The 24282-nt window shown below is 36.1% G+C and overlaps 1 protein-coding gene across 3 annotated transcripts in view; it reads left to right on the top strand.

Moving 5' to 3' along the window:
- Positions 1–24282, top strand: part of GOLGB1 (golgin B1) — a 126964-nt gene that overhangs the window by 5036 nt on the left and 97646 nt on the right. For all 3 annotated transcript variants that reach the window (XM_059162798.1, XM_059162800.1, XM_059162799.1), the window contains 3 exons: positions 14958–15052; positions 15811–15963; positions 16172–16324. In XM_059162798.1, coding sequence (XP_059018781.1) covers positions 14960–15052; positions 15811–15963; positions 16172–16324 — 399 coding nt within the window. In that variant the 5' untranslated portion in view covers positions 14958–14959. Of the gene's footprint in view, positions 1–14957; positions 15053–15810; positions 15964–16171; positions 16325–24282 lie in introns of those variants that run through there.

Here is a 24282-nt window from a genome sequence, read left to right as displayed (position 1 = left end):
TCCCAGGACCCTGAGATCATGGCCTGAGCTGAAGGCAGCGACCCAACCCACTGAGCCACCCAGGCGCCCCGAGATATGAAAGTTTTTATTTAGGTCATACCACCTTGGATGTGTACATATGTGCATATGTTTCACATTTCTCTAAAGGGCCTATGGTTTTAAAATGGTTGCAGACATTGTCACAATGTTTGAAATCTCAGTAATTTTCTATTTAGCTCTAAACGTAGTAGCAGTAGCAGTAAGATCCAGACTTCTTAGAGCAGAAAGTGTGGGTGCAAATAGCATGGCTATGATAGAGGAGAGATGGAGGTTAGTTGGAGAATTTGAAGTGAAAATTACGGAAAATGTCCAGTGATTAAGGTATTTATAGGTCATGGTTTGTGACCAGTCCAGGGGTTAAGTCCAGTAACTCGCTTATGGACAGCTCTAGCTATTAATTGATTTTTTTTAAAAGACCTTTTTATTGTAAAACAAAACTCAAGTACAAAAAAACACACTAAAAAGTATATAGTGTGATGAATTATTAGGAAGTAGGCATTCTTGTCATAACTCTGAGCTCAAGAAATCTAACTTTGTTAGTCATCCAAGAAACTCCTCCATGTTCTCCTTCTTTTCATAGAAATCATTTCCTTGTGGTTTCTCTCTAGTTTATCATCAAATGTGAATCTTGTCCCCCCCCCCCCCACCTTTTAACTTGTTATGTATTAAGTCTTTTCCCTATAATTTCTGTTGAAGAACTTGGATTTTTTTAACCTATGGAGTTTCCCATACTTCGAGAATTTCACTTTCATGGGGCAATTCAGCATATTCCTATGTCCTTTGCATTTCTTGCAAATTAGCATCTGGATCCAGAGGCTTCTCCAGACTGAGGTTTGATCTCCATCAAAACTATGGGTTGTGGTATAGTCTTTTATCAGAAGTTCAAGATATTTTTTTGTTGTTATTATCTTTGTTGATGCTCAATGTCTACATCCATGGATTCAAAAGGAGATGCAAAATAATAGACTAAATATTCCAGTTCTACCATTTTGTTTCCATTTATTAGCTGGAATAATTTTATATGGAGATGGATCATCTTATTTATATTTGGTTCCTGAATTGTAAAGTTCAAATAGAAAAGACCAGATAAATCCTTGACTTGGATAGTTTTCAAGATACTTAGTTTAGATGGTGACTACTTTAATATTATGAACTTGTCAAATTAAATATTTTTCATGGGTTTAAATATATTGCAATTCCTACTCTTCTTAGAAACTCACTTATTCTTTTGGCCTGTGAGAACCAACCCAGTTTGGCGTCCAGGTCTCTTGACATGACTCCAGTTAATTTTTTTAAAAGAATTAAAAAAAAACTTTTTATTTTTTTTTATTAACATTTAATGTATTATTAGCCCCAAGGATACAGGTATATGAATTGCCAGGTTTACATACTTCACAGCACTCACCATAGCACATACCTTCCCCAGTGTAAATAACCCCACCACCCTCTCCCTACCTGCACCCCCCACCCCCCAGTTTGTGTTGTGAGATTAAGAGTCTCTTATTATGGTTTGTCTCTCTCCCGATCCCATCTGACTCTAGTTAATTTTTGATAGCTTCCTTGCTATTTTGTATCACAAGATGTTTCAGGCTCATCTTGTACATTTCCTACTGCAGAACTGGTAGCTCTTTCTCTAAGAAGCTCTGCTATTTAAGAAAAAAGAAAATTTAACGGGAAATAGCATTTCAAGATGCCAATCTGGCACTAGAGATGTTCATTGCTTCTCAGTTTGTCCTTATTTTTAAGGCTTTTCGGTGGACAGAGCTAGGAAAATAGAAGTACTAAAGTAAAAATACCTTGTAAGTTCATACTGATACTTTGAATCCAAATTCAAGATCAGCTTTTATCTTGATGTTCTTAATTTCTTCTGTTTTATACCTGTATTTCCTTTTTTTTTTTTTTTTTTTGGATTTTATTTATTTATTTGACAGAGAGACAGTGAGAGAGGGAACACAAGCAGGGGGAGTGGGAGAGGGAGAAGCAGGCTTCCTACTGAGCAAGGAACCTGATGCGGAGCTAGATCCCATGACCCTGTCATCATGACCTGAGCCAAAGGCAGACGCTTAACGACTGAGCCACCCAGGTGCCCCAACCTGTATTTCCTTTTTTCATACTGAAAATCTGATAGAATTACTATGCCTGTTAGTTGCTCATTTATTTCAGTTCCACATGACACATACATAGTTGCCAAGGAGTAACTGTACTGATATACCACCACTAATTTTGGTTATTGCAAACAGTTCTAAAAGGTTTTTTTTTTTTTTCTTTTTGGATATGTTATTCACATTCCTCCCAGTTTTTCTTTACAGTAGCCATATGTATTGTCAGAGCATATAATCATTAAATATTATGTTCTCTCCATCTCAGTCTTAGTTTTACAATTAACTATGTATTTAGTGCTTACCACCAGTCTTTATGATGATGATTCTTTTTTTTTTTTTTTAAGTTATTTATTTGGAAGAGAGAGAAAGAGAGCATGAGAGTGAGAGAGCATGAACAGAACGAGAGGGTGAGGGAGAAGCAGACTTTCCACTGAGAAGGGAGCCAGGTGCAGGGCTGTATCCCAGGAACCTGGAGTCATGACCTGACCCAAAAACTGATGCTTAACTGACTGAGCCACCCAGGGACCCCATAATGATGTTTTTTTTTTTTTTAGTCATTTTGGTTGTCTCAAGCCTTCTCTTTAATAGATGCCTTAGGAAAGGCTCATGGGAAATTTTATCATGAATTTTCTTGCTTGCTTTTAACATTCTCTCTGTGTTTTTTATATCTGAAGGTCATTTTTGCTGAAAATAAAATCCTTGGCTCACATTTTCTTTCCTTGAATATCTCAAATCTGTAACTCCAGTTTTTTTCTGGAAAACACATTGCTGTTAAAAAGTCTGAGGGTGGTCTTCTTTTCTTTTTAAAAAATTTTACACATGATCTTTTGGCCTGAATCACAAAGGATTATTTTTAAGTCCATTAATTTTATTGGAACGTCTTGTTGATCATTCTGGGTTGTTACTCTCTGCTACATGGTGGGCTTTTTCAATATGTAGCTTCAGACTTTAGGAATTTAAAATTTCAGGTATTTTTTAGGGCTTTTTTTTTTTTTTTGGTGTGTGTTTTTCTGTAACTCTGTTTTTCTTCTTCAGGGAATTTGACTCATCCATCTTTACCACTTTCTCCTGATTCCTTTTTTATGGTCTAACTTTAAAAAAATAAAAAAAAAATAAGTTATTAGAAATAATTTTAGGTTTATTATAGAAAATATGCAAAGATAGTTTAGAGTTCAGTATGCTTCTGACCCAGTATTCCCTAATGTTAACATGTTACATTAACAAAGTGCATTTGTCAAAACTGAGAAACCAGCATTGATTCATAGCTAAACTCCATATTTTCTCCATTAACTATTCCAGGATCAAATTCTAGGGCATCACATTGTGTGTAGTACATTTCTTTTTCTTTCTCTTTCCTTTTAAAAATTGAGATAATCATAGAGTCATATGCAGTAAATAAAACAGAGATCCCTTATACAGTTTTTTTTTGTTTCCCTTAATGGTTAAAGTTTTAGAAAACTGTTGAATAATATCACAATGAGGATACCAACATTAGTACATACCTTGTTTTATTTATATATTTGTCTCTGCATGTTTGTGTGTGTGTAAGTTCTGTACAGTTTTATTGCTTGTGTAGGTTCATGTATCCACCACCACAGTTAAGATACTGATCTGTTCCAACACCACAAAGACCCCTTGTGTTGCTTTTTTATAACTTTAGCTGCCGCCTTCTACCCTCCTACCTCCAATCCCTCCCTAAGTACTGGCAACCACTAATCTGTCTTCCATTTCTAAAATTCTGTGATTCCAAAAATATTATATAGGAATAGGACTATATAATACGTAACTTTTGGGAAATTGGCTCTCTTTTTAAAATTCAGCATAATTGGAGACATATCTAAATTAGTGGATGTATCAGTAGTTTGTTCCTTTTTATTGCTGTGTAGTATTCTTTGCTGTGTATCTTTAATCATTTTCTTGTTGAAGGACTTCTTTGCTGATTACAATTTTGGGTTTTTAAAACCGAAGCTGTTATGGGCACTAATGTATAGGTTATTGTGTGAATTCTCTGAGATAAAATTGCTGGGTCATAAGGTAGTTGCATGTTTAGCTTATAATAGGTAATTTCTTTTTGATTTGTAAAATTATTCTTTATTTTTTAGCTTTTTTTTTTTTTTAAGATTTTTAATTTATTTATTTGACAGAGAGAGATCACAAGTAGGCAGAGAGGCTGGCAGAGAGAGAGAGGGAAGCAGGCTCCCCGCCGAGCAGAAAGCTCGATATAGGACTTGATCCCAGAACCCTGAGATCATGATCTGAGCTGAAGGCAGAGGCTTAACCCACCGAGCCACCCAGGCGCCCCTGTAAAATTATTCTTTAACTTTCTATTTTTCTTTTAATTTTTTTAAAAAATTTATTTGACAGAGAGACCCAGTGAGAGAGGGAACACAAGCAGGGAGAGTGGGAGAGGGAGAAGCAGGCTTCTTGCTGAGCAGGGAGCCCAATGTGGGACTTGATCCCAGGACTCTGGGATCATGACCTGAGCCAAAGGCAGATGCTTAATGACTGAGCCACCAAGGTGCCCCACTTTCTATTTTTCTTAAGGCATGATTTATTATGATTATTCATTTTACTTTAAAAAAAATTTTTAGTTTCATATTCATTGCCAAAATTATTTTTTAAACTTTCTGTTACTTCTTGAGTTTCCTCTTCATTTCTGGGTTTTTCTGTTTTATTTCAAACCAAGGAAAACATGCATGTGTTCAGCAAAGTTTGCAAGTAAATTTGATACATATCTATCATATACCTACTGTTTATGCTCTGCTGCGCTGTTAGATGTTGTATAAAATTTACAGTTAGCTATTAATTTTTGTTAAGAATGTTTTAATATTGGAAGTAGATATTGTCATTGTTATTTTTGAGCTTTATTCAGGTATAATTGACAATGTATATATTTAAGATGTACAATGTAATGTTTCTCTCTACATGTAAATTGTTAAATGATTACCTCAATCAAGCTAATTAAAAAATGGAAAATACCTATCACCTCACAAAATTGCCCTTTTGTGTGTGGTGAGAACATTTAAGATGTACTGTCTCAGCAAATTTCAGGTATTCAATGCAGTGTTATTAACTGTAGTCACTGTGCTATACAGCAGATCCCCAGAATTTGTTCTTTCTGTGTAAGTGAAAGTTTGTATACTTTGACAAACACCTTTTTATTTCCCTCACCCACTTTTCCCTGGCAACCACCATTTTACTGTCTGCTTCTACAAATTTGACTTTTTTAGATTCCAGCATAAGTGAGATCGTGCAGTATTTGTCTTTCTGAGTTGGCATTTATTTCACTTAGCATAATGTCCTCCAGGTTCATCCATGTTCTCATAAATGACAGGATTTCATTGTTATTTTTAGGGCTGAGTGATATTCCATTGTGTATATGCAACATATTTTCTTCATCTGTTCATCTGTCAATGGACACTTAGGTGATTCTATATTTTAGCTATTGTAAGTAATGCTGCAATGAACATGAAATTGCAGATATCTCTTTAAGATACTGCTTTCTTTTCCTTTGGATATATATCCAGAAGTGGGATTGCTGGATCATATGGTACTTCTATGTTTAATTTTTTGAGGAACCTCCTGACTGTTTTCTATAATAGCTGTATCAACTTATATTCCCGCCAACGGTGTACAAGGGTTCTTTTTTTTCTCCACATCCTGGCCAATGCTTGTTATCTGTTGTCTTTTTGATAATAGCCATTCTAACAGGTATGATGTGATATTGTAGTTTTGATTTGTATTTCCCTGATGATTTTTGGTGTTGAGCATTTTTTCATGTATATTTTGGCCGTTTATATGTCTTCTTTGGAGAAATGTCGGTCCAGTTCCTTTGCCCATTTTAAAATAAGGTTGTTTTCTTGCTATTGAGTTGAGTTTTTTGTGTATTTTGGATATTAATCCTTTATTAGATGTTTGCAAATATTTTCTTCCATTCTGTAGGTTGCCTCTTTATTGTCCTGTTTCCTTTGCTGTGCGGCTTTTTAGTTTGATACAATCTCATTTGTCTTTTTTTGCTTTTGTTTGTACTTTTCAGGTTGTATCCAAGAAATTATGTCAAGAAGCTTTCCCCCATGCTTTCTTCTACTAGTTTTATAATTTCAGGTCTTGCGTTTAAGTCTTTAATACAGTTTGAGTTGATTTTTTTATGTGGTGTGAGATAAGGGTCCAGTTTTGTTGTTCTGCACGTGGATACCAGTTTTGTCAGCACTGTTTATTAAAGGAACTGTCCTTTCCCCATTGTGTGTTCTTGGCACCTTTTTTGATGATCAATTGGCTATAAATATATGGATTTATTTCTGGGGCTTTATACTGTTCCATTAGTCTGTATGACTGTTTTATGCAAATATCTTAATGTTTTGATTACCATAGCTTTATGGTATATATTTTTCCCCAATTTATTAAATTCAAATTTTAGGTAGTTAACATACAGGATAATATTGGTTTCTGGAGCAGAGTTCAGTGATTAATCACTTACATACAACACCCAGGGCTCATCATAACAAGTGCCCTCCTTAATACTCATCACCCATCTAGTTTTGGTATATTTTGAAACCAAAAGCATGTTGCCTCCAGCTTTGCTTTTGCTCGAGATTGCTTTGTCCGTTCTGGTTTTTTTGTGGTTCCGTATGATTTAGACTTTTAAAAAAATTTTTGTGACAAAAAAAAGGCATTGGAATTTTGATAGGGATTGCATTGAATCTGTAGATTGCTTTGAGTGTGGTATGGATTTTTAATAATGTTCTTTAGGTCTGTGACTATGAATATCTTTCCATTTTTATGTTTTTTCTGAATTCCTTTCTTCAATGTGTTATAATTTTCAGTGTATAGATCTTTTACTTCCTTAGTTAAATGTATTCCTAAGTACTTTATTTTTTTTTAACTGCGAAGATAAGTGGGATTATTTTCTTAATTTGGGAGGGATAGCTTGTTGTTGGTATAAAGGAACATAATAATTTTTATATATTGATTTTGCATTCTGAAACTTTATTGAATTCATTTATTGTAATAATTTTTAAAAAAGATATATATTGAAGAGAGAGAGAGAGAAAAGGGATAAGCAAGGGGAAGGGCAGATGGAGAGAAACTCAAGCAAACTCCATGTTGAGTGCTGAGCCTGACACAGGGCTTGATCCCACACTCCTGAGATTATGACCTGAGCCAAAATCAAGAGTTGGACGCCCAAAGAACTGAGCCACCCAGGCACCTCTAGTCGTTATAATTTTTTGGTGGAGTCTTTAGGGTTTCCTGCATGTAAAATCATGTTATCTGCAAACAGAGACAATTTTACTTATTTCTGATTTGGATGCCTTTTATTTTTTTCCTTGCCTAATTGATCTGGCGAGGACTTCTTCTTCTTCTTCTTCTTCTTTTTAATTAATTTATTTTTTTCAGCGTAACAATATTCATTGTTTTTTGCACCACACCCAGTGCTCCATGCAATCCGTGCCCTCTCTAATACCCACCACCTGGTTCCCTCAACCTTCCACCCCCCGCCCCTTCAAAACCCTCAGATTGTTTTTCAGAGTCCATAGTTTCTCATGGTTCATGAGAGAACCTTCCAATTTCCCTCAACTCCCTTCTCCTCTCCATCTCCCCTTGTCCTCCATGCTATTTGTTATGCTCCACAAATAAGTGAAACCATATGATCATTGACTCTCTCTGCTTGACTTAATTCACTCAGCATAATCTCTTCCAGTCCCATCCTTGCTGCTACAAAAGTTGGGTATTCATCCTTTCTGGTGGAGGCATAATACTCCATAGTGTATATGGACCACATCTTCCTTATCCATTCGTCCGTTGAAGGGCATCTTGGTTCTTAACACAGTTTGGCGACCGTGGCCATTGCTGCTATAAACATTGGGGTACAGATGGCCCTTCTTTTCATTACATCTGTATCTTTGGGGTAAATACCCAGTACTGCAATTGCACTGCAGCCAGACTGAGGCTTCTCTCTGAGAGGGTGTTAAATTTTTTAAATGCTTTTTCTGCATCCATTGAGATGATCATGTGATATTTATCCTTCATTCTGTTAATGTAGTGCATCACGTTTGTTGATTTGTGGATGTTGAACCATCCTTGCATCTTAGGAATACTTCTACTTGACATGGTGTACCATCCTTTTAATTTGATGTTAAATTGGGTATGCTAGTATTTTGTTGAGGGTTTTTGCATTTATTTAATCAGGGATACTGGCCTATAATTTCCTTGCAGTGTCCTTCTCTGGATTCAGTATTCAGGTGATGCTGTTCTCATAAAATGAATTTTAAAGTATTTCCTCTTCAGTTTTTTTAGAATAGTTTCTATTTTGTGGCTCCTTTGTTCCTTTCTTCTCTTGCTGTTGTCTTGATTTTTTCAACATCTGATGTATGGCTTTTCGTGTCTTACACCATTTTTAATGCCTTTTAGTCCTTTTGGTTGATTTAGTAGGTTGTAGTTCTGAGTTATTTTGAGCATGGCTCTTTGAGATGCTTCCATTTTCTGTATGGATATTATTTTGCTCTTTTTCTTATAATAACTTTGTATGGAAATTGCGTTACTTTTCAGGTGCTCATTTTTATGTTAATTTAATGTTGCTGAATTTTTAGAAGGAAATTTATTTTGGATAGCTTTCCTTACTTTGCAGAGCTCCCTTTTACATTGTTTTCCAATGTTGGTTCAAAATGTGGCCATTGGATTTCTGAGATTTCCAGGCTCTTTTTCCACTATCCCAACTCTTTTTATCTGGGTCTTCCTTTGTTCTCTGTTGACTCTGTCTTTTTTTTTTTTCTTTTTTATAAACATATATTTTTATCCCCAGGGGTACAGGTCTGTGAATCACCAGGTTTACATACTTCACAGCACTCACCAAAGCACACACCCTCCCCAATGTCCATAACCACACCCCCTTCTCCCAACCCCCCTTCCCCCAGCAACCCTCAGTTTGTTTTGTGAGATTAAAAGTCACTTATGGTTTGTCTCCCTCCCAATTCTATCTTGTTTCATTGATTCTTCTTCTACCCACTTAAGCCCCCATGTTGTTGACTCTGTCTTTTTTTTTTTTTTTTAAAGATTTTATGTATTTATTTGACAGAGAGAAATCACAAGTAGATGGAGAGGCAGGCAGAGAGAGAGAGAGGGAAGCAGCTCCCTGCTGAGCAGAGAGCCCGATGCGGGACTCGATCCCAGGACCCTGAGATCATGACCTGAGCCGAAGGCAGCGGCTTAACTCTGTCTTAATGAATTTTGATTCCATCCTCAATAGAGACCCTGTTCTGAAAGAGAACCCTGACTTCATTTTTGAGAGTTCATGGGGCCCAGGCTCTTTAGCTATTTCAGACCTTGCAGGTTCCTTGCATTTAGGTGCTGTTGGAGAAAGGATATACCTCTTTTTCATTTGCTGTTCTTTAATTGGCTCAGCACATTTTCCAGTGAATATCCACTAGTTCCTTTCTGGTTCTCTTGGTATCCTGTCTGTCACTTCTTAGAGCTTCTATAGGGGAGCATTATTTTACCTCTGTACCTTTAAGGTTTTTCACTGGGCCTGAGAATTAAATTTACATAGGACAGGTTAACAGGGAAAGCATACAGATTTATTAAGTATAAATTTTAAGTGACACTGGAGCACTCATAAGGATATGAAGACCAAAATAAGCAGTTAGAGTAGAACACTTATATATTGAGTTGGACAGAGAACTATAAATTGTGATAATGATACAAGGCAAAGGGGTGGTTACTCATGGAGAAGTGACTAGGAAGATAAGGATTCACAGACAAGATTTGTTTTTACAAATTCCTCTCAGCCTCAAGTCTCCATCCCTGCAGATAAGAATGTTACTTTCCCAGGACATCTTCCATGTGGGTTTTTATATCTTGCTTTCAGGAAGAAAAAGGGGTGGTCAGAGCATCTTTTTGTTCCTGCTGTTTTTCAGTGACCTTTAGCTCAAAATAATCTTTATGTCCAGATGGCATATTTGGGGTGGAACATTCTGCCATCCCCCTTCACTTCCCTCTTCCTTCCATATGGACAGCAACTGACATGCAGATCTTGTGTCTGCTGGTGGTTTGTCTATATTGTGTTTATTTTAGAGTTTGTGGGAAATTTTGCAACATAGTTTTTGTTGTTTTGTGGAAGCTGTATATAGGTTTTTGGCTTTGTTATCTGCTTTGTCAGTTTTTATGTGGGAATTCAGGAAGGTCCACAATCAGTGCTGTCTCCTACACCCATCTTCTCAGAGTCCCATCAGTTGGTTGATTTTGTGTGTGTGTGTGTATGTGCTTGTTCCTAATGTGGTGTGAAAAATCTGAAGATGAAGTGAATTTGTTTGATAAATTAGTTTCTGCTATGACTTTCTTTGATTAGTACAAATCTCTGTGCCTAATAAAGACTTTAGTTTTAGTGTTCATTTCCTTGATTAATGATTACTATAGAAAATTCAATCTCTAGAGTTGAAAAGAAAGTTTAGTCTAGTAAGAAAGTTTAGTTTAGTAATGGTGGGTCGTGATTTTTTTTTTTTAAACTAACTATAGTTATGAGTCTCACAGCTTAAGTGAATGGTTATATATGATCCCATTTACTTAAATGTGAGCCTGTGTTGTCTTCTTAGTAGTTACATATATACTAATACATGGTCCTATGTTGCCCTTTGAGGAGTGGTTTTCTTTCCTGTTTCATACATCTTTCCTAAATGTTATATGCTAGTTAGATTATTCAGGATAACCTGTTATAGAAACAAACTCCACTACTTTCTTAGTTAAGGACCACGATTGCCCTAAACATTATTACTTCTCAGAGTAGAAGAAAACTTTAGCAGAAATTGGTTTTATTCAGGTACTTATTTTGTGCAAGAGCTCTTGTATTTCTCCCTGCTCAGGCTTTTAAAGACCAAACAACATTTTATCATTAAACATAAAATTTAGCATGATTACCTATAATAGTGCTATGTACAGTATAGTTCTTTTTTGATTTTTCCTATGAAGTATTAATACTTTCACTTTCAAAGAGTTTATGGACTAGCTATTGACATAATCTGAATGAGTGAATAAATAAATAATAAATAAGGGATGTAGGAATTTATGTGTATATGTGTGTATGTGTATTTACGTTGTCTTTTTCTTCTTTAATGAGTTTTGTTAGCTTGTATCTTTTAAAGAATTGTCCCATTTTTTTCTATGTTGATGAATTTATGGGAATTGAATTAATTTGTAGCATTATAGTATTTTAATGTATGTTGTAATATTTTAATGTATATTAGATCTATAGTGATTTTTCCTTTCTCATAATTGATATTGATAGTTTGTGTCTTCTTTGTTTTTCCTTGATCAGCCTGGCTAGAGCTTTATCAATTTTTTTTGATCTTTTCAAAAAACCAACTTAAAATTATTTTAATTCCACTTAGCTAACATGTAGTGTTATATTAGTTTCAGGTGTACAATATAGGGATTAAATAATTCCTTACATCACCCAGTACTTATCACAACAAGTATACTCCTTAATCCCCATCACCTAGTAACCCATCACCCCGCACCTCAACTCTGGTAACCATCAGTTTGTTCTCTATGATTAAGAGTCTGTTTCTTTTTTTTTTTTTTTTTTTTTTTTTTTTTTTTTTTTTTTTTTTTAAAAAGATTTTATTTATTTATTTGACAGAGAGAAATCACAAGTACACTGAGAGGCAGGCAGAGAGAGAGAGAGAGAAGGAAGCAGGCTCCCTGCTGAGCAGAGAGCCCGATGCGGGACTCGATCCCAGGACCCTGAGATCATGACCCGAGCCGAAGGCAGCGGCTTAACCCACTGAGCCACCCAGGCGCCCAAGAGTCTGTTTCTTTGTCTCTCTCTCTTTTGCTCCTCTTTGCTCACTTTTTTCTTAAATTTTACATATGAGTGATACCATATGGTATTTGTCTTTATCTGACTGACTTATTTCATTTCACATTATACTTCCTAGCTCTCCAATCATTCATTACAAATGGCAAGATTCCATTCTTTTTTTATGACTGAATAATATTCTATTATTGAATATGAATATTGAAGTTTCCTTCAATCAATAAATGTCCTATTGTCCTAGTGTCCTATTGAAGTGACACTTCTATTGAAGTGTCCTTCAATCAATAAATAGATGAAAAAGATGTGAGATATAGATAGATAGATAGATAATATATATATATACATATATCTCATATTTTATATATATATTATCTATCTATCTATCTATCTATATCTCACATCTTTTTCATCCATTTATTGATTGAAGGACACTTGGGCAGCTTTCATATCTTGGCTATTGCAAATAAAAAAAGGAGTACATGTATCCATTTGAATTAGTGTTTTTTATCCTTTGGGTAAATACTTAGTAGTGCAGTTGCTGGATTGTAGGGTAGTTCTATTTTTAACTTTTTGAGGAATCTCCATACTCTTTTCCAGAGTGGCTGCATGAGTTAGTATTCCACCAATAGTGCAAGAAGTTTCCTTTTTCTCCACATCCTTGACAACACCTGTTGTTTCTTGTGTTGTTGATTTTTAACTCTTCTGACACCTGATATCTCATTGTGGTTTTGATTTGCATTTCCCTTATGGTAAGTAATGATGAACATCTTTTCATGTGTCTGTTGGCCATTTGTATGTCTTCTTTGGGGAAATGTCTGTTCATGTCTTCTGCCCATTTTTTAATCGGATTATTTGGTTTTTAGGTGTTGGATTTTGTAAGTTCTTCATATATTTTGGATATAAACCCTTTATTGGATATGTCATTTGCAAGTATCTTTTCCCATTCTGCAAGTTGCCATTTAGTTTTGTTGATGTTTCCTTTGCTGTGCAGAAATTTTTATTTTGATGTAGTCCCAACTGTTTATTTTTGCTTATTCTCCCTTGTCTCAGGAGATATCTCTCAAGTTGCTATGGCCAATGTCAAAGAGGTTACTGCCTGTGTCTCTTCTAGGATTTTTATGGTTTCAGGTCTCACATTTAAGTCTTTATTTCACTTTGAATTTATTTTTTTGTATGGTGTAAAAAAAAGGTCCGGTTTGTTTGTTTGTTTCTTCTCAAGATTTTTTTTTGCTTTCAAGATTTTATTTAAATTCAAGTTAGTTAATATATAGTGCAGTATTAGTTTCAGGGTTAGAATTTAGTGATTAATCACTTGCATATAGCATACAGGTGCCCTCTTTATGCCCATCATCCATTTACACACACACAGTTCCAGTGTGTCATTTAAAGGCATTGTTTCCTTCTTGATTTTCTGTTTGGATGATCTGTCCATTGATGTAAGTGGGTTGTTAAAGTCCCATGCTATTACTGTATTATTATGGATTAGTTCCTTTATGTTTGTCATTGTTTTATGTATTTGGGTGCTCCTGGGTGGGTGTATAAATATTTACAGTTGTTATGTCTTCTTGTTGGATTGTCTCCTTTATTATACAGAGTTATTCATTGTCTTCTGCTACAGTCTTTGTTTTAAACTCCCATTTATCTGATATAACTATTCCACTCTAGCTTTCTTTTGATATCCATTTGCATAAGTATTTCTTCACTCCCTCACTTTGAATCTGCTTGTGTCTTTAGGTCTGAAGTGAGTCTCTTATTGGCAGCGTATAGATAGATTTTATTTTTTTCATCAGTCTATCACCTTGTATCTTTTGGTTGGAGCATTTAGTCCATTTACATTCAGAATAATTGTTAATACATATTTATTGCCATTTTATTACCTGTGTGGTCATTTCTTGTCTTTCTCTGTTATGATTTGCTGATTTTCTTTAATGACACATTTGGATTTCTTTCTCTTTATTCTTTGCACATTTGTTAGTGGTTTTTTTTTTTTTTTTTAAAGATTTATTTATTTATTTGATAGACAGAAATCACAAGGAGGAAGAGAGGCAGGTAGAGAGAGGAGGAAGCAGGCTCCCTGCTGAGCAGAGAGCCCGATGCGGGACTCGATCCCAGGACCCTGGGATCATGACCTGAGCCGAAGGCAGAGGCTTTAACCCACTGAGCCACCCAGGCGTCCTGTTAGTGGTTTTTGATATAAGGTTACCATTAGGTTTGTATATAACTTCTCCTTGATGTAGTTGTCTGTGTTACGTTTTAGGTCATTTAAGTTTGAACCCATTCTCGAAGAACCAACTTTTGGTTTTATTGATTTTCTCTGTTTTTCTCTTTTCAGTTTTATTGGTTTCTTCTCTAACCTTAGTTTCTTTTTTATCTGCTTTTATTTGTTTTATTTCGCTCTTCTTTTTCTAATTTCATACAGAAGGAGCATAGGTTGCTGATGTAAATTCCTTTTCCTTTTCCTTCTCTGCTAATATATGAGTTTAATGCTATTTGAATATTAATATTTTATTATATTATATTTAAATATTATATTTAAATTTTAGCAAAATCATATAGTTTATCAGGAAACCCTCCTGAAAGAATGGAGTTCATGGGGGGGTGCATAAAAAGAATTTTGCAACATAATATGCATGAATTTTTGGCAAAGTAGGAGAAAATAACGTGCTGGCCGGGGAAGAAATGTTAGAAGTTCATGTTTGTAAATGAAGTTATGATGAAAGAAAAGGGATTAAAGATAACTTCAAAAATATTATTTGCCACTAAACAATTACATATCTGTATTTTATTTATTTTATTTAGAAAATGTTGGTGTTAATTGAAGTGCAGTGCAGTTGCCACCAAAAAGAACACTATGTAACTACACTGTACATACTCAGATGTATTTTTAAAGACATCATGCTATTTTCTATGTCTAATATATATCACCTATACAGTTTATTTCACTTATAGATGATAAATGAGAAGTCTGTATCCATTATAGTGATTGCTGTGTTTTTTTTTTTTTCTTGCAGAAATGCTGAGCCGATTATCAGGATTAGCGAATGTTGTTTTGCATGAATTATCAGGAGAGGACACTGATGAGAATATGAGGGCTTCCCTAGACCCTGTGAGTAGCTCTGTTCTGAATTAAACTGATGAGACATATATTCCATGTTCTTCTGAGGGAAAGAATTTAAGATAGAAGGTTTTGAGCAGCCTCCATTTTGCTAGGTGGAAGAGAGGATTAAGAAAAGTATTGATACTTTATAATGATCCTTCTCCTGTAATTTTGTAGTCTGTGAGTCACAGTGAAGGGAATCAAATCCTGGATGAATTGTTTTAACTTCTCCTCAGATATATGTCCTGTTCCCTGGGAAAGGTTTGAATAATAAGTGGCAGAACTGGGGCACCTTTCAGATTTGAAAATATGTTTGCTATTGTAAATTTATCAACACTTCTCTTACAGCTTGTATTATATTTTTTGATAGCCACATGAGGAATCAAAAGAAGTCCTTTAGTTTTCTGAAAGACAAGCAGTACTGCCTAGTGGTTAAGATAATTTTATTCAACTGCTCCCTTAAATTTAAATTTTGGGCTCCTCCACTTAATAGTTTGTTATCTTTGCTCCCTTTTATTTTTCTCTTTGGTAAAGTTAGGATAATACCATAAATGAGATAATGTTTTGTTTTGTGAAATGCTTCACATTTACAAATTAATGATTTTAATGGATATGATAATAAGTATTATTAGATCAGAGTTGGAAAGATTTCTTAAGTATGGAAATGAGATGGGCAAAAGATAAGATGAAGTTGGAATGAAGAAACTCTTTTATGGACACTAATACTCTTTCTCTGATGCACTGGCAACTTTTTATCTAAATACTAGGCATTACCCCAAGAATCTGACATGGAATTTAATGATAAGACACAAGAGGATGTTCTGGAGCGCCTGGCTTATGCTGAGCAGTTGGTGGTGGAGCTAAAAGAAATCATTAGAGAGAAGGACATTCAATTGCAGCAAAAAGATGAAGTTCTACAGGTACTGCGGTTTTCTCTTTTCTTGCCAAGCATTGGATAAAAGATAGACACAATATTTGCTTAGACTTTTTTTTCCACTTCGATTATTGGAGAATGTGATTCTTATTTCCCTAATACTGTAAAATGATGGCTCCTAAGAATACTTTTGTTATGTATTAGGTACATGATGAATAAACATTTATATATTTACTGTCATTGTTCTCTGACAGGAAGAAAGAAAAGCTGCTGATAACAAAATAAAAAAACTAAAACTTCATGCTAAGGCCAAATTAACTTCTTTGAATAAACACATAGAAGAAATGAAGGCACAAGGAGGGACTGTTTTGCCTACAGAACCTCAGTCAGAGGAGCAAGTCTCCAAGGTATGGTAATGGGATATACTACACATTTTCTGAGTGGAAAAGTCTCCCATGATAGCAGATCTTCACAAATCACAAAAATTTATGAGGCTAAAGTAGTACAGCACTAAATGCTGTCCTTTCTAATTGAGCTTGCACTCTAGCTGGGCTCTAGGCCACACATACACAGAATACAAGGCCAACAGAAAATGTAGACGTGAAATGTGACCTAGGCTTTCAGAGAATTGAAAAAGGATAACGGGATCAAGAAATACTGCAGTGAGGCATTTGAATAGGAGAGGCACATTCTTTACGCAGGAATTTCATCTTTGATTAGAAGTTTAAACTGTGTGGTCTGTTAAGGTTTCTGCAGCTTCAGTTCTTTAATCCAGTGACTTGACACAGAATATTCTTTGTCCTCATATAGCCACATGGTAGCGGATTAAAGTTTCATCCACTGTAACTGAATCAATTAGATTGCCTTGGGTTCCTGTTGTAAGGGGTGCTTTCTAGGTTTATGACTGCCGCCAGCAAAATAATTTAAGGTCGAGGTTAGAGACAGGAGTACTGAAAGTGGTACCTTTTGAGAAATAGAGTATTGTCCCGATACTTACTTTCATTAGTTTCCTGTAGAGTTAAATCCCAAATATTCACATTTAGTCAGCCATTTGGTGAACAAGAATCTTCAATTTTTTTTTTTCATTTATTTATTTTCAGAATAACAGTATCATTTTTTCACCACACCCAGTGCTCCATGCAATCTGTGCCCTCTATAATACCCACCACCTGGTACCCCGACCTTCCACCCCCCCGCCACTTCAAACCCCTCAGATTGTTTTTCAGAGTCCATAGTCTCTCATGATCCACCTCCCCTTCCAATTTACCCCAACCCCCTTCTCTCTAACTCCCCATGTCCTCCATGCTTTTTGTTATGCTCCACAAATAAGTGAAACCATGTAATAATTATTAATAATTAATAATTAATAATAATAATTGACTCTCTCTGCTTGACTTATTTCACTCAGCATGATCTCTTCCAGTCTGGTCCATGTTGCTACAAAAGTTGGGTATTCGTCCTTTCTGATGGAGGCATAATACTCCATAGTGTATATAGACCACATCTTCCTTATCCATTCGTCCATTGAAGGGCATCTTGGTTCTTTCCACAGTTTGGGGACCGTGGCCATTGCTGCTGTAAACATTGGGGTACAGATGGCCCTTCTTTTCACGACATCTGTATCTTTGAAAATACCCAGGAGTGCAATGGCAGGGTCATAGGGAAGTTCTATTTTTAATTTCTTGAGGAATCTCCACACTGTTCTCCAAAGAGGCTGCACCAACTTGCATACCCACTAACAGTGTAAGAGGGTTCCCCTTTCTCCACATCCTCTCCAACACATGTTGTTTCCTGTCTTGCTAATTTTGGCCATTCTAACTGGTGTAAGGTGATATCTCAATGTAGTTAAAATTTGAATCTCCCTGATGGCTAGTGATGATGACCATTTTTTCATGTGTCTGATAGCCATTTGTATGTCTTTATTGGAGAAATGTCTGTCCATATCTTCTGCCCATTTTTTGATATGATTGTCTGTTTTGTGTGTGTTGAGTTTGAGGAGTTCATTATAGATCCTGGATATCAATCTTTTGTCTGTACTGTCATTTGCAAATATCTTCTCCCATTCCGTGCGTTGCCTCTTTGTTTTGTTGACTGTTTCCTTTGCTGTGCAGAAGCTTTTGATTTTGATGAAGTCCCAAAAGTTCATCTTCGCTTTTGTTTCCTTTGCCTTTGGAGACATATCTTGAAAGAAGTTGCTGTGGCTGATATCGAAGAGATTACTGCCTATGTTCTCCTCTAGGATTCTGATGGATTCCTGTCTCACCTTGAGGTCTTTTTTCCGTTTTGAGTTTATCTTTGTGTACGGTGTAAGAGAATGGTCTAATTTCATTCTTCTACATATAGCTGTCCAGTTTTCCCAGCACCATTTATTGAAGAGACTGTCTTTTTTCCACTGTATATTTTTTCCTGTTTTGTCGAAGATTATTTGACCATAGAGTTGAGGGTCCATATCTGGGCTCTCTACTCTGTTCCACTGGTCTATGTGTCTGTTTTTATGCCAGTACCATACTGTCTTGGTGATCACAGCTTCATAGTAAAGCTTGAAATCAGGTAACATGATGCCCCCAGTTTTTTTTTTTTAGTATATGTGCTGCCGAAGCGAGCACAATGCCCCCAGTTTTATTTTTGTTTTTCAACATGTCCTTAGCGATTCGGGGTCTCTTCTGATTCCATACAAATTTTAGAATAATTTACTCCAGCTCTTTGAAGAATACCGGTGGAATTTTGATCGGAATAGCATTAAAAGTATAGATTGCTCTAGGCAGTATAGACATTTTAACAATGTTTATTCTTCCAATCCAAGAGCATGGAATGGTCTTCCATCTTTTTTTGTCTTCTTCAGTTTCTTTGATGAGTGTTCTGTAGTTCCTCAAGTACAGATCCTTTACCTCTTCGGTTAGGTTTATTCCCAGGTATCTTTTTTTTTTTTTTTTTTTTTTTTTTTTTTTTTTTTTTTAAGATTTTATTTATTTATTTGTAAGAGAGAGAGAGTGAGAGTGAGCACAGGCAGACAGAGTGGAAGGCAGAGTCAGAGGGAGAAGCAGGCTCCCTGCGGAGCAAGGAGCCCGATGCGGGACTCGATCCCAGGACGCTGGGATCATGACCTGAGCCGAAGGCAGCTGCTTAACCAACTGAGCCACCCAGGCGTCCCTATTCCCAGGTATCTTATGGTTCTTGGTGCTATAGTAAATGGAATCGATTCTCTAATTTCCCTTTCTGTTTTTCATTGTTAGTGTATAAGGAAGCCACTGATTTTTGCACATTGACTTTGTTTCCTGCCATGTTGCTGAATGCTGTATGAGTTCTAGTAGTTTGGAGGTGGAGTCTTTTGGGTTTTCCATATAAAGAATCATGTCATCTGCGAAGAGAGAGAGTTTGATTTCTTCATTACCAATTTGGATACCTTTTATTTCCCTTTGTTGTCTGATTGCTAGGACTTCTAATACCATGTTGAACAAGGATCTCAAAGGGAAGGACGTAAGCTTTTTCCCACTGAGGATGATATTTTCTGTGGGTCTTTCATAGATAGATTTTATGAAGTTCAGGAATGTTCCCTCTATCCCTATACTTTGAAGCGTTTTAATCAGGAACAGATGCTGGATTTTGTCAAATGCTTTTTCTGCATCAATTGAGAGGACCATGTGGTTCTTCTCTTCTTCTCTTATTAATTTGTTCTATCCCATTGATTGATTTGCGAATGTTGAACCATCCTTGTAGCCCAGGGATGAATCCCACCTGGTCATGGTGGATAATCTTTTTAATGTGCTGTTGGATCCTGTTTGCTAGGATCTTGTTGAGAATCTTAGCATCCATATTCATCAGTGATATTATCTGAAATTCTTCTTTTTGGTAGGGTCTTTGCCTGGTTTGGGGATCAGGGTAATGCTGGCTTCATAGAAAGAGTCAGGAAGTTTTTCTTCTGCTTCAATTTTTTGAAACAGCTTCAGGAGAATAGGTGTTATTTCTTCTTTGAAAGTTTGGTAGAATTCCCCAGGGAATCCATCAGGTCCTGGGCGCTTGTATTTTGGGAGGTTTTTGATCATCGCTTCAATCTCGTTACTAGATATTGGTCTTTTCAGGTTGTCAATTTCTTCCTGATTCAGTTTTGCGAATTTATAGTTTTCCAGGAATGCATCCATTTCATCTAGGTTGCTTAGCTTATTGGCATATAACTGTTGATAATAACTTCTGATGATCGTTTCTACTTCCTTGGTGTTCGTTGTGATCTCTCCCTTTTCATTCATAATTTTATGTAAGAATCTTCAATTTTTTTGAAGTTTGTATAGAATATATGGAGGCTGGCATATCACATGTGCACACTGCAGTTGGCCTAGACTTAACTCTGTATAAGAAATCTGTTTATTTTTATTTTTAAAATTATACCTTGTTTTGCTCTTTGGTTCACTAGTATTCTTTTTTTTTAATTTATTTTTTATTTATTTTCAGCATAATAGTTTTCATTATTTTTGCACCACACCCAGTGCTCCATGCAATCTGTGCCCTCTATAATACCCACCACCTGGTACCCTGACCTCCCAACACCACCCCTTCAAAACCCTCAGATTGTTTTTCAGAGTCCATAGTCTCTCATGGTTTACCTCCCCTTCCAATTTTCCCCAACTCCCTTCTCCTCTCTATCTCCCCATGTCCTCCATGCTTTTTGTTATGCTCCACAAATAAGTGAAACCATATGATAATTGACTCTCTCTGCTTGACTTAATTCACTCAGCATAATCTCTTCCAGTCCCGTCCATGTTGCTACAAAAGTTGGGTATTCATCCTTTCTGATGGGGGCATAATACTCCATAGTGTATATGGACCACATTTTCCTTATCCATTCGTCCATTGAAGGGCATCTTGGTTCTTTCCACAGTTTGGCGATCTATACCCCAGTGTTCATAGCAGCAATGGCCATGGTCGCCAAACTATTCTTTTTTTTTTTTTAATTTAAATTCAATTAGCCAAAATACAGTATATCATTAGTTTCAGATGTGGAATTTAGTAATTCATCAGTTGCATGTCACACCCAGTGTTCATCACATCAAGGGCCCTCATTAATGCTCATTCACTACTATTCTTAGTAGTGTTTTTAGTTCTTGGGAAATAAGGTTGTAATTGATTCTGTAGGCACAATACTGGGGTAACTGGTTACTTTCCTGGTATCCTGATTAGTCTTTCCTTTCTGGGTCTAATGCTCAGAAGACATTACTTTCCTACTTCAATAGCTTTATTTAACTTCTCAAGGCTTATTTTAGAAGCTTTTTCATTCCTCTCAAATAACTTGTTAATCTTGATTTTTTTCTTACTTCTTGGTTTTTCCTCTGGTAATTTGTTCTTATAGCTGTGGTACCAGCCTATCCCCATATTGCTTTGTTTCTTCTAACTGTCCCCCTACTGTGATTTTTAAATTACCTATTTTGTTTTATTTTATTAACTTGTTTTTAAATTTAAATTCAATTAGCCAACATACTCTACATCATTAGTTTCAGATGTAGAGTTCAGTAATTCCTCAGTTGCTCCTTGCTCAGTGGGGAGACTGCTTCTCCCTCTGCCTGCCACTCTCCCTGCCTGTGCTCACTCTCTCTTTCTCTCTCTCTGACAAATAAATAGATAAAATCTTTATTTAAAAAAAAAAAAAAAAGGAATCTTCCATGGTTTGTCTCCCTCTCTCATGACTTCCCATTCGGTTTTGCCTCCTTTCCCCAACATCCTCTGCCTTGTTTCTCAAATTCCATATATCAGTGAGATCTTACGATAATTTCTTTCTCTGATTGAGTTATTCTGCTTAGCATAGTACCCTCTAGTTCCATCCACATCACTGCAAAGTCAAGATTTCTCTTGGTAGCTGAGTAATATTCCATTGTATATATACACACCACATCTTTATCCATTCATCTGTCAATGGACATCTCAGCTCTTTCCATAGTTTGAGCATTGTGCACATTGCTGCTGTAAACATTGGGGTGCAGGTGCCCCTTTGGATCACTACATTTGTATCTTTGGGGTAAAACCCAGTAGTGCAATTGCTGGATGATAGGGTAGCTCTGTTTTCAACTTTTTGAGGAACCTCCATACTCTTTTCCAGAGTGACTGCACCATCTTGGATTCCTACCAACCAATTCTTGGATTCCTACCAATGGATTCCCCATTCTCTGCATCCTCGCCAGCATCTGTCATTTCCTGACTTATTAATTTTAGCTGCTCTGACTGGTATGAAGTAGTATTTCACTATGGTTTTGATTTGTTTCTCTGATGCCAAGTGATGTGGAGCATTTTTTTCATGTGTATATTAGCCATTTGTATGTCTTCTTTGGAGAAATGTCTGTTCATATTGTCTGCTTATTTCTTGACTGGATTATTTGGTTTTTTGGGTGTTGAGTTTGGTAAGTTCTTTGTAGATCTTGGGTACTAGCCCTTTATCTAATATGTCATTTTCAAATATCTTTTCCCATTTCATACATTGCCTTTTAGTTTTGGTGACTGTTTCCTTTTCTGTGCAGAAGCTTTTAACTTGATTAAGTCCCAGTAGTTCATTTTTGCTTTAGTTTTGCTTGCCTTTGGAGACGTGTTTGGCAAGAAGTTGCTCCAGCCAAGGTTGAAGAGGTTGTTACCTGTATTCTCTAGGATTTGATGGATTCCTGTCTCACATTTAGGTCTTTCATCTATTTTGAGTTTGTCATTGTGTATGGTATAAGAACATGGTCTGGTTTCATTCTTCTTCATGTGGCTGTCCAGTTTTCCCGGCACCATTTATTCAAGAGACTGTCCTTTTTCCATTGGATATTCTTCTCTGCTTGTCGACGATTAGTTGACCATGGAGGTGAGGGTCCATTTCTGGGTTCTCCAATCTGTTCCACTGATCTATGTGTCTGTTTTTGTGCCACTACTGTACTATCTTAATGATAACAGCTTTGTAATTTAACTTGAAGTACAACATTGTGATACCACCAGGTTTTCTTTTTTTAACATTCCCCTAGCTGTTTGGGGTCTTTTCTGGTTCCATACAAATTTTAGGATTATTCATTCTGTAGAAACGAATGTTCATGATATAGTGATAAGAATTGCATTGAATGTGCAGATTGCTCTGGGTAATGTAGATATTTTAACAATATTTATTATTTCAATCCATGAGCATGGAATGTTTTTCCATTTCTCTGTGTCTTCCTCAATTTCTTTCATAAATGTTCTGTAGTTTTTAGAGTACAGATGGTTTACCCTTTTGGTTAGGTTTATTCCTAGGTATCTTATGGTTTTAGTTACAATTGTGAGTGGGATCAATTTCTTAATTTCTGTTTCTTCTGTCTTGTTGTTAGTATATCAAAATGCAACTGATTTCTGTGTATTGATTTTATATCCTGCCACTTTTTTGAATTCCTGTATGAGTTCTAGAAATTTTGGGGTGGAATCTTTTGGGTTTTCCACATTGAGTATCATATCATCTGCAGAGAGTGAGACTTTGATTCTTTGCTGATTCGGATGCTTTAATTTCTTTTTGTTGTCTGATTGCTTAAGCTAGGACTTCTAGTACTATGTTGAATAGCTATGGTGATAGTGGACATCCCTGCCGTGTTCCTGACAGGGGAAAAGCTCTCAGTTTTTCCCCATTGAGAGTGATACTTACTGTGGGCTACTCATATATGGCTTTTATGATATTGAAGTATGTTCCCTCTATCCCTACATTGTGAAGAGTTTTAAGAAAGGAACCTGTACTTTGTTGAATACTTTTTCTGCATCTATTGAGGGGAATCATATGGTTCTAGTGCTTTTATTTATGTAGTATATCACATTTGTGGATGTTGACTACTCTTGCAGCCCAAGAATAAATCCCAGTTGGTTGTGGTGAATAATCCTTTTAAGATACTGTTGGATCCTATTGGCTAGTATTTTGGTGAGAATTTTTACATCCATGTTCATAAGATAGATTGGTCTGTAATTCTCCTTTTTGGTGGGGTCTTTGTCTGGTTTTTGGATCAAAGTAATGCTGGCCTCATAGAATGACTTTGAAGTTTTCCTTCCATTCTGTTTTTTTTTTTTTTTTTGTTTTTATAAACATATATTTTTATCCCCAGGGGTACAGGTCTGTGAATCACCAGGTTTACACACTTCACAGCACTCACCAAAACACATACCCTCCCAAATGTCCATAATACCACCCCCTTTTCCCAAACCCCCTCCCCCCAGCAACCCTCAGTTTGTTTTGTGAGATTAAGAGTCACTTATGGTTTGTCTCCCTCCCAATCCCATCTTCTTTCATTTATTCTTCTCGTACCCACTTAAGCCCCCATGTTGCATCACCACTTCCTCATATCAGGGAGATCATATGATAGTTGTCTTTCTCCGCTTGACTTATTTCGCTAAGCATGAT

The sequence above is a fragment of the Mustela lutreola genome, chromosome 2 (assembly GCF_030435805.1).
Source record: "Mustela lutreola isolate mMusLut2 chromosome 2, mMusLut2.pri, whole genome shotgun sequence".
NCBI lineage: Eukaryota > Metazoa > Chordata > Mammalia > Carnivora > Mustelidae > Mustela > Mustela lutreola.
Note: the sequence above shows the minus strand (reverse complement) of the source record. Positions and strands in the feature narration are given on the sequence as shown.